The 15,756-nt window shown below is 39.6% G+C and overlaps 1 protein-coding gene across 1 annotated transcript in view; it reads right to left on the bottom strand.

Moving 5' to 3' along the window:
• cdkal1 (CDK5 regulatory subunit associated protein 1-like 1) overlaps positions 1 to 15,756 on the bottom strand; it is a 270,114-nt gene that overhangs the window by 212,725 nt on the left and 41,633 nt on the right. The window contains exon 4 of the mRNA XM_074654216.1: positions 11,930 to 12,014. Within this exon, the coding sequence (XP_074510317.1) occupies positions 11,930 to 12,014 (85 nt within the window). The remainder of the gene's footprint in view (positions 1 to 11,929; positions 12,015 to 15,756) is intronic.

The raw sequence follows: 15,756 nt of genomic DNA, 5'->3' as shown, positions 1-15,756 counted from the left end.
CTATAGGTGGCTGATCTTATTTGTGAGGAGGGAAAAATATAGTGGTACACACACACAAGCCTATACATAGACAGAAAGCGAAACAGAATCATGGCAGAAGCGAGAGGAAAGTAACGTTTAACAAGATCCGGTTGGATGGTTGGAAAGACTCAGGTTCAGGCCTTTAGCCCCATACTGTGAGCAGGCCTGCAATATAGCAACATACCAACGGGTGCACACACACACACATGGACACACTCAGACTTGGATACCAGAGCCCCATACTGTGCCGAGACCTGCATTCAAACCCTCTTTATAGAGCAGATGTGACAGGTTGTTTGTGAGGGGAATTCAGCAACACGCACACACACACACACGCACACAGTATATACTCTGTATGTAAACATCAAAATGCACATACCAATGTGGTGCAGAACGGAATACATCACTTAATATATGAACCGAAGAAGCCTAGAGATGCTCAGACCTTGGCTCGGACACAGAACCTGTCTGAAATAATCACAGCAACAGATCCTGTACAGGTCCAGACGTCTGCTGGTCCTCTAATAAGCTCCATCACTGGCACCCTCTGACTGCACCTAACGGCAATAATGTAAGTCCGTGTGCATTTCTTCAAGGCATATTTAAAAATAGCGTGGAGTCGGGCAGTTGTGCTTAACTAATAGGATCTCTACGGTTTTCAACTTTTTGTGTACGTGTTGTTTCCAGCTGAAGACAGTCACACAAAAACATGTGTACATCTTGGGGGTATTTCTTGTCCTGACACTATGTACTTCAAGCCACAATTCCTAACAGTGGGGGGTATGTATTTAAAGGTCTTATTGATAACACTTTTATGTAGACGAATATAAAAAAAAAAAAATAAAAAAAATACATCCATAGAGCCTTTAGAAAGGTGCTGAATAAAAGTATGGCTTTTCTTGAAGAAAAAAAAAAGTATGATTGTGGATTAATAATTTGGCGGGTCCAAAATAAATGTTTTGTTTATCTGTGCGGAAGATATCTGACATTTGGTTCCCACTTCTAACAAGGCTTGTGAGCCAATAGTACAACGATGTTGGTATCATGTGGTATCTCTGGGTCGTCAGTTAGTGTGGAAAAAACAGACAAATGGCTGACTTTGACGGTAAGCGACTAGCAATGACTTGTTGTGAAGTGAATGCAATGGAACAGGGAAGAGAGAATGCAACATCTAGTGGCTGAATGTTATCAATAGCACCTTTAACTTGTTTAATTAATGGCTTGTTCAGACAGAGCAAAGATCCCCCTGTACTACTGCCATTAAATGCAATGTCTACATTAATGTTCTGTCCCAATGGTGACCAGATAAAAGCATAACAACCTCTGACTTGACACTCCATTACTAGAGCCGTATAAAATACTTTTCACCCGCTGTGGAAATGCGGACATAATACCTGGTCTTTTAAAGCCGATGGAAGCTGATAAAAGTCAAGACCGTTAGGAACAGGGATTTACACATTATTAGCCTTTCATCACATTACATTCATCCCTCCTGATGCCTGCTTTGCCTCTCACCTTTTCTGATAAACAAGCTTAAAAAAGGTAAGACTGTTACTTCACTTTCAGCATTCCTCGCACTAAATTGGGTCTGACTGTTGTTGTGGTTGAATGTCTTAGAGACAGAAGTGCAAAAAGTCTAGCCTGACAGAATGTAAATGGTTTTAAAAGGATAAGTCTGTTGGGTCTGGAACGCCAGATATCTGACGATTGCTAAAAGTCCAGTTAACAGGTTCATGTTAATGTGAGTTAGAGCAAAGCTGGATGTAGATTGAGACAGGGAGCAACATGGTTGCATACAGTACGCAGCAGCATACTTCTCTAATAGCTTCTTTACATTTGTAAGGGGCATAGAGTTGAGCCTCAAGGTCTCATGGTCTTTACAATGAATAAATCACAGATCTGACAGAGTTGTATCAGTGACAACAATGGAAGAGAACGCTCCTTTTGACTGCTCACTTCATATTGAATCACATGCCAGAACAAAACATGACAAGGCAGAGTAGAATACAGTAGAAAACACAAGAACGGAACAGAACAAAACTAGGGCTGTCAATCGATTAGAATATATAATTGCAATTAATTGCATGATTATCCATAGTTAATCGTGATTAATCACATATTAATCATACATTTTTTTATCTGTTCAAAATGTACCTTAAAGGGAGATTTGTCAAGTATTTAATACTCTTCTCAACATGGGAGTGGGCAAATATGCTTAAGCTTATGCAAGCGTATGTATATATGTATTTTTGGAAATCAACGAGCAACACAAAACAATGACAAACATTGTCCAGAAACCCTCACAGCTACTGCATTTAGCATGAAGAAATTTACTTAAATCATAACATGTCAAACTGCAGCCCAACAGGCAACAGCTGTCAGTGTGTCAGTGTGCTGACTTGACTATGACTTGCCCCAAACTGCATGTGATTAACATAAAGTGGGCATTTCTGTAAAGGAGAGACTCGTGGGTACCCACAGAACCCATTTTCATTCACATACTGTATCTTGAGGTCAGAGGTCAAGAGACCCCTTTGAAAATGTCCATGACAGTTTTTCCTCGACAAAATTTAGCGTAAATTTGGAGTGTTATTTATTTTACCTCCTTCGCGACAAGTTTGTATGACATGGTTGGTACCAATGGATTCTTTAGGTTTTTCTAGTTTCATATGATGCCAGTATCTTCACTCTAGCTTTAAAACTGAGCCCGCTACAACCTCCGAAAGAGCGATTGTGTTAATGCATTAAAGAAATTAGTCGCGTTAAAACAAATTTGCGTTAATGTGTTATCACATTAACTTTGACAGCCCTAAACAAAACATAACAAGGCAGAGTAGAATACAGTAGAAAACACAAAAACAGAACAAAACCAAACTGCTAATAACCTGCTGCATGAAGTCTGTTTTACCTCTGTGCGTGCTGTTTAATCTACACAGAAGTAAAGTCAGTAAGCCTGTTTAACTGTGACATGTAGAGGACTGCAGTTCGTCACTGTGAAAACCTTTATGTTGTAGAAGTGCTGGTATGCTCTATTATGAAATAACTGTCAACAATGAATCAGATCAAATTTAACAAACGGAAAACAGAACAGCACAGTAAAAGCAGACAAAATGACCCATTTAAATATAAAACATAACAGACCAATCCCTTCACACCTTACTAGACAAAACACCATATTTAGCAGTGGAGCACAGAAACGTAGAGTTCAGTCTAGCTATGCAGATGAAGACATGTTAAAAGCAAGGTCATGTACGGTCCACCCTCGGCCTTGGTGTGGTTCTCATACAGCCCTGGGCTCGCGGACGCCAACACATGTACCTCCCCTCTCAGTCTATGTGTCAGTCAGTCTGTCTCCCCTCTCTCTCTCTATTTTTGTGTCTGCGTGTACCCCAAAATGTAGGCTAATGCCCTGAAGAATTGACAGATTAAATGCCAATCCCTGGGTTGTACCAAAACCAGCCCCAGGCAGAAAGCTCTGTGTTTGTGTGCGCCCGATGTTTGTGTGTGTGTGTGTGTGTGTGTGTGTGTGTGTGTGTGTGTGTCCAGCCAGCTACAAATCCATGCCTGTGTGTCTGCTGGACTGGGTGAACACAGACATAAAACAACTGCCTTTAGTAAACAACTCTAAAGGTCACTGCAGATTTCAGATTGTTTATACCTCGCTGTCATGTCCTGATGAAAAGGAAACATTTTTGGCCTTAATGTCAGTCACTTTCGGTGTGTCGGTTCATTTAAAACAAACATGCTGTAAGGCCAAAATAAACAGCCCCGTGCATTATAAGCACTGTAAAAAAGAAAACCCGTCACTTGACCACAAAGCAATGTAAGACCGATGCCTGGAAGAACAAACTAGACTAATATATATTTATGTGCTTGTGTGGGTGAGCAGCGTTTGTGGTCTCCGTTTCATTATTAACGGCGCAGCTCAGGTTTTGTCATTTGAAAGATTTGTCATCTGACGGATTGCAGCCTCAGCTCTCTGAATTCTAGGTTTTGGAAAGAGTTGTTAATGCTCTCAGACACAGGTTTAAAAATTAGGGCTGTGGAATAACATATGTAAATTTTGTTTCGGGTTGGATTTTCACTTTAATGATTTTATTTGCCGTGCATGACCTTTGCCTCTGGTAAGTATGTGGTCAGAAATCAATGACGTAAAATCACTCGCCCAACATCAGTGGACATCTTACTAATCAACCGATGTAGCCATGGGCTATAATGCATATTCACCACCTGTAACTTTCCATTAGATTAGAAAACTGCTCATTACCACATTTCAACATGTCTGTCTTTCCGATTTGAACATATCAAAGGTTTTTAAAACGGTTTTGAATTTAAAGAAAATTTTAAACTCGTCTGTAATATAGTTTTGTCTTCAGTGATATGAAAACAAAAACTGTGCTGTTTGGATATTATCAAAATACTAACACATAGGGGTGGGAATCACCAGAGGCCCCATGATACTTAAAACATTTTGCCATATGTAAAGATATTGAGATAAGATATATTGCTATTTGTTACCTTTTTTCATCTGCAAATTCTGCAGTTTGTCAACATCTGTTTTATTTAATAAGATACAGTTTTCAATCTGTTCATCTCCGAGATTTCATTCACATATCTTGAGGTTAGAGGTCAAGGGACCCCTTCGAAAATGGCCATGCCAGCATTTCCTCACTAAAATTGTGTGTAACTTTGGAACATTATTTAGCGTTCTTCCCGACATGCTAGCATGACATGGTGGTATCAATCAATTCCTTAGGTTTTTATAGTTTCATATGAAATCAGTATCTTCACTCTAGCTTCAAGACTGAGCCGGCTACAACCTCTGAAAGACAGAATAACGGACCGATCCACCATTTGTTAAGAGGTTCATAGTTTATATAATAACATTTTGATACTCTACGTGTGTGTATCGATATAATATTCCCTCGCAAAATATTCCAATACTATGCTATATCAATTTTTCCCCCACCCCTACTAACACACAACCATAACTAAGACCCAATATCTTGTTTTTGATCTTGTGACATGATATGTAGTCCTTTACCCTCTGTGTAAAGCAGCTCATTTTTCCAAAACACTTTCGGCAGCATGTGGTCTACAATCAATGGCCCTAAATTTGCGAAGACAACAATGAGCCAACAATAGACTGTCCTGTTGCCGAGGGCCATAATATATATTCATCGCCCAGCCTACGTATCTGTTATAAATACACAGTGTAAGCACAGCACATACACTTTGGACTTCTTCCAAGAGTTCATTCCGTGTGTTGTGTGTCCCTTTTCAATTAATGATTTTTTCTTTCTTAAGGTTGGTTCATGAATATCAAAATGATATTGAAATTAATGTAAATATAATGTGGGAATTGGCGTATTTTGAAAACAGAAATACACAACTCCGAGTTGGGTTCCAATTCGTTAAGCATACAGTCCCTTGATCATACAAATTACTAGAGACAGCCAAGTGGAGAAATCCAACACACACACACACACACATAAATAAATACACCCACAAACAGAGAGAGCAGTTTAATTACATGCTGTTGAGCAACTGCTTCTTTAATGCATTCTGCGTTCATTGATTTGAGAGGTCTCTGACATTGAATTACGCTACAGATTTTGGCATTTCAAACACACGCACATGCACACCCAAATATCCATACTAATTGACTTTTTAGCATTCAGAAGCAGCTCTATTAGCAGTTTATGCTACTAAGTGTGTTCCTGCTGAAGGAGTGAACAGCAGGGCAGAGTACGCCATCACTCTAAAAAAGAAAGCTGGAAGGAATCCCATCTCCCACACATGTCGACTGCCCCTGCATGCTAAACAAAAATCATACAAGCCAGCCTCATTTCATAACGCTGTGGGCAACAGTTTGGAGAAGCGGTACGACGCCACAGAAAGGAATTATTAAGTAGACAAATGAATGTACTGGACTTTGATATCATCTTAATAATCACATATTATATCAACAAAACCAATCCTGAACCTGGTGTAAGTGTCCTAGAGCAAGACAAAAATGTCTGGGCTCACTATAGATTTAACCTTAACCAATGCAAAACTCGTGTGCTCACATAAAGAAAAAACAGCACACACACACACACACACACACACACACATACATACATACATACACACACACACACACACATACATACATACATACATACACAATGCAGTTTCAAAAGTAACTTTAGTTTTCAGCTTCAGGACTAATCAATATTTTTGTATATATGTTTTTTTAACACACACGCGGAACATACACTCCATATGCATATCTGCAAGCATTCGCTCACATGATAAGCCTACACACCACACACACACACACACACACACACACACATTCACAACACTCTCCCACAAGCTGCCTGGGCATCCATCCACCTGACAAACCCCATACACACACACACAAAAACACAAATACAACTCCTTATCCCACACACTTGGCATGGATGCCAACTAAGCCCCAGTTCTCCAGAAGTAATAAACCGCCTTTTCACTGCGTCTCTCCAAACCATGATAGAAGACTGCTGAAAGCCCCTGTGCTTCCATTTTAAACCCCTCAACTCATTTACTAGGACACTGATTGTTACTCCTGTGACCATGCGTGTGTGTTGGTTGTACATAATGTCCCACATGCCACTGCCATGGGGATTATTTGTTTTACACACTAATGTACACACACACACACACACACATACACACATCAGTAAAACGGGACAGCATGACAATATGGATCACAAAGTGTATTTAACATACACAGGGCCGGGTTAATTCTGTAAGCTAAGTTAAGAAAACAGCAAAACGCTGCCTGAATTCCCACGCACACATTTGTGCATTCCAGCACAAAAAGGCAAATGAAGGCATTCTGCGTACAATAAGAACGCCGTTTTTTGCTTTTGGTGTGTCATTTGTACGCCATGTAGTCTGTACTGACTGCAAATGTAAATGCATCTGCGTAACTATGCTACGCTCAGAGCTAGGGATTTATGGCGGGCAGGAGGGGAGGTGGATGGGTCCAACAAACACAGGACTTTGAACCAGGAGACCGGGGTTCGAGGTAGTTTTTCTGGTAAGTTACGTTAGTGGCGTATTTTTTAGTGACGTTTGTGATGTGTTTTCTGTAGTTATGTTATGTTGTTTACGTACATATTTTACTTAGTTTATGTACTTATTTAAAGACCAACCATGCTGTTTTTCCTAAACCTAACTAAGTGGTTTTGTTGCCTAAACGTAACTGCGGACGTTACCGTAGTTTTGTTGCGTGGCATAAACATGACGCAAAAAGCCTAAAATGAGTCCTCATGACACATGGAATGTCCTTGTAATGTCGTGCTATTTATACGACTTCCTCTGAAATTGGGTTGTGCATTCGCTGCCTCAAAACACAGATCTCAAAAAGAGAATTAATCTCTAAACCCAACATGCACAGGTGTAGTTATATTTAACACAAATTGTCATTTCAGACCGATATTTCCTTTCCTTCCTTCCGGGTGGTTTAGCCACTCTCCTTTAACATTAACTTAACTAAAGCATAACAGTATGGCTAATGACAGAACAGCAAGCTGAGCACCACAGCGCAGCACAGCTCGTTACTTAACAGGCAGTGCGATGGTCTCCGTCTAAGTCTCCAAATAGAGGAGTCAGAGAGGTGAGACGTACACATGTTCAAATTAGCAGACAGCATTCAAGGTTAATAAATTATTACCCGTGAAAGCCACATCCAACAGACAAACCCCTGCCCTTTTTTATGTGGAGAACTAAAAAGCCATGGAAGATAAGGGCCACAACATAAAACAGTCTCATCAGTAATATTACACTGATACCAGGTATGAGAAACATCATCACCTTTGAGTGGCTTACGACAAAGAATATGCTAACATACGGGATCCTAACAAGGCTATGGTTAAGTGGGAATTTAACTGATCTTAAATATAGCTATGTTTACCTGGGAAAAGTCCGCACCTTATGACTTATAACAAGTAGAGAAGCAATGCACTGCATTCAAGTAGTGTTTATCTCTTTTGTGTGGCTATACCACATCTGCCATTGCATGTTAACTTGCTCATCAACCTTCTGTTGGTTAACATGAACTTTTACCCTCCTCAAACAAAGGGTCTAAGACATATCAATAGGCTGTATATAAGAAGTGGACGTAGTCACCGTGACGCCACCCATTGGCTTATTGACTTGCTTTCTGCTTTGAAGCCTTGAGTTCGGTATTTTGGCCTTTGCAAACTTGGATTTTGACACTGAGCACTGACACTTCTCTGAGCCACGCCCTAAAGCACACCCTGCTTTATGGTCTATTTGACTCTTAATCGGACCATAATTTACTAAATGAACATCATGCTGTTTTGAAGAAGACTTGAAACTAGTGGTCGAGACCATAAACTCATGTTTACAATGTTTACTGAGGTAATAAAATCAAGTGAGAAGTAGGGTCATTTTCTCCTAGACTTTTGCAACCAGAGGAGTCGCCCCCTGCTGGCTATTAGAAAGAATGCAAGTTTAAGGTACTTCAGCATTGGCTTCACTTTTCAGAACCGGAGATTGACGCCTGGATGTATCTAGAGTTAAGATTTAACATTTTAAGACATTGAATTAAAAAAGAATTACTGAATAAATGTAAAGCCATTTTTAGGACCACTAGATATGAGGCCCCAGCATGTGCAAATGTGTGTGTGAATTATAAGTGTGTGTGTGTGTGTGTGTGTGTGTGTGTGTGTTTCTGGTACCAGGAGGTGCAGGCATAAAGGCCAGCGTGTGACTGAGCGCGAGGCAGACCGTGTGCCTGCCTCCTTCTCTCTGTCGATCATATGTAGAGAAGCCAAAGAAAAATGAGGGACTAAAAAAAAAAAAAAAACTTAAGTGGGCATTTGGATTCGCTTTGATCCCGTACCCCTTCATTTTGAGTCTCCATCATGCAAGCAGCAAGTGATGAAAGGCAAAAAACTTTCTCACATTCCTCCTGAGTGTGTGTGCGCGCGCCTATGAGAGAGTGTGTGTGTGTGTGTGTGTGTGTGTGTGTGTGTGTGTGTGTGTGTGTGTGTGTGTGTGTGTGTGTATGTGTGTGTCCCTCCCAATGAATAGAGCATTAATTGCATTAGCATTACAGCTGGGTGATTTCCAGTCACAGAAAAACTCTGGCATCAACAAAGAAGACATTTACAAAATCCTGAAGTGTGTTATTATTTTGTGCATTTCAATTGAAAAATTCTTTGCATAAAAACTGGCATGACAGAAAGAGTGAAAGAAAAAGTGAGCATGAGGAGACGTCTGAAGCAGAAAGACAGGAAGATTGCACTGATGAGGTTGGCCAAGTGAAATTGTTCACCCTTGAAACTGCAACATTTCTTTATGATAAGTTACTCTATTCTGAGGATTCAGACATCCAAAAATGTAAAATGGGACAGATGATAAATTGCTGCTTTTTGCATTTAGCTTAAAATGCAAAACCATCTCTAAGAGCCAACCGACTAAAAAGCCTAAAATTTGTCTATTCAAATTCGTCAGACAACAGCTCTGTGGCAGCTGAGGTTTTTGAGGCAGGAGGGCTTTTATTGTGTCCAAATGTACACAAAACTCTTACGAGCTGTAACCAGGGAACTGAATGCTCTTTTCTCTGCTTTTCTCGAGGTTGAAACTGCCAGAACAGTATGTAGTCTCCCTTCATTCACTGTGCTTAAATAGTGTAGGACTGTAATGATTATTTTCATTATTAAATTCAATTGCAGAATATTTCTCTCAATCAATGAATCTTTGTGTCAATAAAATGTCAAAAAATGGCTGTTAATCGATTAAAATATTTAATCACAATTAATCACACATTTTTCGAATCGGTTTATAATGTACCTTAAAGAGAGATTTGTCAAGTATTTAATACTCTTATCAACATGGGAGTGGGTAAATATGCTGCTTTATGCAAATGTATGTATATATTTATTATTGGAAATCAATTACCAACATAAAACAATGACAAATATTGTCCAGAAACCCTCACAGGTACTGCATTTAGCATAAAAAATATGCCCAAATCATAACATGGCAAACTCAAACCCAACAGGTAACAACAACTGTCAGCGTGTCAGTGTGCTGACTTGACTATGACTTGCCAAGTGGGCATGTCTGTAAAGGAGAGACTCATGGGTAACCCATAGAACCCATTTTAATTCACATAGCTTGAGTCAGATTAAGGGAACCCTTTGAAAATGGCCATGACAGTTTTTCCTTGCTAAAATTTAGCACAAGTTTGGAGCATAATTTAGCCTCCTTCAGGACAAGCCAGTATGACATGGTTGGTACCAATGGATTCCTTAGGGTATTGTAGTTTCATATGATGCCAGTATCTTCACTCTAGCTTTAAAACTGAGCCTGCTACAACCTCCGAAAGATCGATTGCGTTAATGCGTTAAAGAAATTAGTGGCGTTAAAACAAATCTGAGTTAACTTGTTATCGCATTAAATTCGACAGCCCTAAAAATTACACAATTTCAATTTCCCAGAGCCCTAGGTAACTATTTAAATTGTTTGTTCTGAGCACCAAACAATCCAAAACCCAAGATCAAATAAGGTGTGAGGTAGAGGAAAATTGTAGAATTGTATAAAATAATTCTAGACAAGTAAGGAAATTCAAAGCCTACCAAAATTACTCTTCATCAGTATTGATCTATATTTAATTTGATTTTAGTATTTTACTTATTATGATGATCATGATTCGCCAAGCAAGTCACTTATGTTGTGTTGGACTGAAGCAATAGCAGTCGGTGTTAACATGCAGTTCCTCTAATCGCCCCTAGAGACAAGCTCAAGTGGATTATCTGGATTTTACATGACTTACTGATGTTAATTACAGGAAAATGAATATACACTTTACCACCTCTTACAGGGGTGGAGTGTTTAAAAATGTAGCTGATAATAACAATCAATATGATCACTTTAAAATATTACTCTTATTTAATGGAATCTGATTTCTGCCCACAGTCCATAAAGATCCAGAGATCCGAGCTGAAGTGAATCTTAAAACTGTTTTCAACAGCAAAATCCTGATTTCTACAAACCCGTCACCCAGTGACTCAGTTCTCTCTCACACTACCACAAAAGCACACACACCCGCCAGGTGTGTATGTGCCCCTGATGGATGGAAATTAATCAAAATGCAAAACAGCAAGCTTAATTTCTCTGTGTTTATGCAAATATCTCTTTCTCTTTCGCTCTCTCCATGTGTGTGTGTTTCAACAGTGCAGCGAGAGGCCAGTGGAACAGTGAGTAGGTGGAAACTGACATGGGGCAACAAGCTGAAAGCATGTAACACACATACACACACACATATATACACACACACACTCATGCATGAGGAAAGGGTGTGCTGTATAGCAAAACCTGAATGAAAACAGCAACATTACCATAATTACTTTTTTTTGGCTACTCTTTGGCTGTGGTGCAAAGACAAACTGAATTTTGAAATAACTGATAGATATTCCAGGAATTAAATGACTTTAGTTTTATTTGTCTCCTATTCCTTATTCATTGACGGGGATGAAATATGTAATTATTCTGGCAGGCTATTTGCTGTCTCAGGGCAAGAATTTTTAATTCTGACTGAACCATTTCAACTCAAACTTGGTTATGCATCTTGATATAACGTGTGGTCTTACAGTGGACGGGCCAGAAATAAACTACTTTCAAATCATCTTGGATGTTTTTTTTAATCTCCTATACTTCTTATTATTCCAGCTGCCAATCAAACTAGTCCTGATGGATTTATTCCACCACGATATATGCTAAAAGATGTTTTAATCAACTAGTTAATTTTCATTTAAAAACCAAAACTCTTTTCTACTGGCTACATAAAATAGAACACACAGCAGGAGACAAAGTGTTTGTGTGGACATTGTGTGTTTGTCCGTACTTGATTGAGTTTCTGAAGTGGTCCTCTGCAGGGTTTTTCACGGTGCAGCTGTTGAGCACCCACAGGTCTGCGTCTGCTGGGTCATCTATAGAAAGAGAGAGTTCATTTTTAGTTAATATTTTTTATAGAACACAAGAATGACTTTATAAAGAAAACCAATCAACACATACCAAAATAGTATAATACAGGACTCAACACAGCATAGGGAATCCTAAAAAAGCAGAACTACATAATTGGTTTCTGGCACAGTTCCTTTGTGTCTGAAGCACACGATGGGTCATCATGTCCTCTAAAAGTCACACCCAAATGATCCCATGTTTATCAGTCATTTTAAACTAGTCTCTTAATTGTGAGAAAAAAAAATCTCTCTCTCTTTCAAAACCACAACTCTGTCTCCTTCACACATAATAATCTCTTAAGATCTTTACAGTCTTTCAAATGTCTAATCAGTTCAAGGTATAGATACACAAGTATCATATTTGCAGATTTGGAAAGAGTTCTTTGAAGATCGACTTTTCAAAGGTCTTCGAAGGTCCAATTACTAGCTTTTCCTGAGCTTTCAGCTGCATCTCACTGTCTTGCATTTACGATTGCCTATCCTGGGCCCCCTGTACAACCAAATTTTGAATACTGAAAACCATTCAACTCATTACTTGACAAGGAATCTTCTGGAGTGTTTCACATTGCTGCCAGAATTTGGCAGAACATAAATAAATGAATAATAAACAACCACCTATGTTCAAAATACTCAAAAACAGGCAGATTTTGACACGAGTTACTGTAAGAAGGTCATTTAAACATATGTTTAATTGACACGCTCGCACAGAGCAGTGCATTGCTCCTTGTGATGTTAAGCTCGGCTGCTGCTCAACACGATGGTGGCGGTCTTTGCATGGCACTGCCAGGAGAGCTGTCACACACAAAGACACACATAATCGGGTGGGGGGGAATGGCACGGCGGCGGTGGGGAGCTAGAAGCCTGCTCCTTTACGCCACATTGAACCAGATATTTCACTTAGAATCCACTTCCCTGCTGCAGTCAAGCATACACACACTCACTGTATTTCCTGCATTTGTTAACTCGATAACCACCCGCACACCTTCAACACACACACACACACACACACACACACACACACACACACCGGGGGGGCCTAGGATAAAGAGAAAGGGGAGACTATCAACCACACCACAGCTTGCCCTAGGTAAACTCTAAATACCTCACTCTCAAAATAACACACACACACAAAGTTTCCGGACCCAGGACAACAGCATTCATCAAATGATTCACTAGACACAGATAAAGTTTAAAGTCACTCATCTTCAGTATTGTTCTTATTCTGACTGAACAATCAATATATTAGTTGCACATGAAGATTTACATGAGTTAGAAAAATAAACTCCATGTAGAAATAGAAAACATATAGAAAACTTATCTGCCATGGTGGCACATGACCAGAATGTTTTATCTGCCACAGCCAACATTTAGCCTGTATTTGGCAGGTAGCAGGTGCTAATTTCATTCTCTGAGCCACACCCTAAAGCATACCCTGCTTTATGGTCTATTTTACTGTAAATGGGACCATAATTTACTAAATGAACATCATGCTGTATTGAAGAAGACTTGAAACTAGAAATTGAGACCATAAACTCATGTTCACAATGTTTACTGAGGTAATAAAATCAAGTGAGAAGTAGGCTCATTTCCTCGTAGACTTCTATACAATCAGACTTCTTTTTGCAACCAGTGGAGTTTCCCCCTGCCTAGGAAGACTGCAGGTTTAAGACACTTCCGCATTGGCTTCATTTTTCAGTCCGAGAGGTTGCCACTTGAGTGGCACTAGCATCACTTGTGAAAAAATATCAGCATGTTTTCAAGTTTCAATGACTTGAATTAAAAACGTAACCAGTTATAAGGTAGAAAAGACCAATAAGACAACAAATCTGTGAGAGAAAAAAAAAATCCTTTCACAACTTTTAATTCACAATGTTTTAAAGGCATTAAGGTTATATTGCACGTTTAAATATTTTAGGACTTTTCACCAGCTGCAGATGGCGTAGATATAGAAACCACTTAATCTATTAAAATGTGAAAACACAGTGGTGCCTTGAGGCGTGTTTGCTGATTGTATCAGACAGTAAACAAGACTTAATGAAGACTCATAAAAACAGTAGTCCAGCTGCAGGTCTTGTAAAAGCAGTAAAATAAAGTGAGTCACACTGGTAGGACATGAATCATGTGTCGGCTCTGGGTTTGTTTGTTTGGGCCTTTGTTTGTTGTCGGGAATCATCTTTTTTTTGGGGGGGAGGGGACAGGGCAATAAATAGAAAGGCCAAAGAATACGGAGTACATGCAAAACTATGAAATGTGTGTCTATGGGCTAGAGAGAGAGAGAAAATAAGTTCAGCTGGCAAAATGTGCCCATTATGCCTACCTTTATTTGTCTAGGCAACCAAAACACACACGCACGCACGCACGCACGCACACAAACACGCACACACACATGCAGGACTAGTGGGAGTGGTCTCAGCTGTGTGGTTGCTGTCTCCTCTCTGTCCCGAGGGATGCTTTCCAGACCAACAATAACAAGCTCTCCATCAATTTAACACACTCACACACACACACGCACACACACACACTCTCAAGACAGATACAAACAGCTGCAAAACAATCCTATCTACAGAGTCAGCACAACTTGCCAGTACACAGATACAAACTATACAGAAAAAAAAAGAACTACAGCAAACATTAAAACAAAACTATGCGGATAATACGCCTTAGTTTGAAGAGTATTTTAAAATAAACCAGCTCATATATATTCAAATTGTGTAGCTACTGACTTAATTATATATGAACCGACTGATTACTTTTTTTCATTAATTGATTGATATAGTCTGTAAATTGTTAGTTATAATGAAATAACCAAATAATCACATTCAACAAAGCTAATATTTGCATTTTTGTAATGTATGCAAATGTTATTTAGGTTGGTAAAACTAGCAAGAGTACGCTAGATTTATCCAACCGAAAAACCAAGCCCACTGTTGCCAACTCTTTTCCAATGAAAGTACATAGCAGCACTACCTCCAAAAGTCACTAAATCTATCGAGAGAGTCGCCATGCCGGCAGCACTGACAGTTTGTCCCTTCAGGCCTCCCTCCAAAGCGACTCCCCCAAAATTATAATTATGATCATCAACAAACAAACAAACATGACTATTGTTAGTACTCACAGCTGTCAAGCTAGCAGCTTGTGGAAGACTCGCGACTTGCGGTGACGTGCAATGAGAGCACGGGCAGAGTGCACTCAAATGCTGTCTACCTACCTACAGTGAAGGTAGGTAGACAGCATTTGATTTATTGTTGGGATGTAATGAGAATTTCAACAAATACAACAAAAATGTTTTTTTAAGAAGATTACCTACTCTAGCCAGATCATTGTTCAATCATTTCAGCACAATATTAAATAGTGCTTCCATCATTTGGGGGAGCCTCCACCTGTGCTGTGCCTGCCCATGACACGTGTTATACAACTAGCTCTTGTTCACATGATTTTGAAATCCTTGTTTTTCATCCCTGAAGCAAAGCAGCCATGGACCCGGTCCAAATGCCCATACTAATGACTAATTTTCTAGTATTTGTAGCTTTAAGCCTCTATGGCCCTCTCAGTCTCAGCGACAACAGCAGCAGCTGTTCTTGATCCAGCAAAGCAGATACACACAAGTACTACAGTCCATCCCCATCTAGTAACAGAAGGTTGACATAATCAAACTTTAGCAGCAGAAATTGAGAAGACATGTGAGAGGTCACATTGGTGGCAACCACCC

This window comes from Sebastes fasciatus, chromosome 12 (assembly GCF_043250625.1).
Source record: "Sebastes fasciatus isolate fSebFas1 chromosome 12, fSebFas1.pri, whole genome shotgun sequence".
NCBI classification, from domain to species: Eukaryota; Metazoa; Chordata; class Actinopteri; order Perciformes; family Sebastidae; genus Sebastes; species Sebastes fasciatus.
Note: the sequence above shows the minus strand (reverse complement) of the source record. Positions and strands in the feature narration are given on the sequence as shown.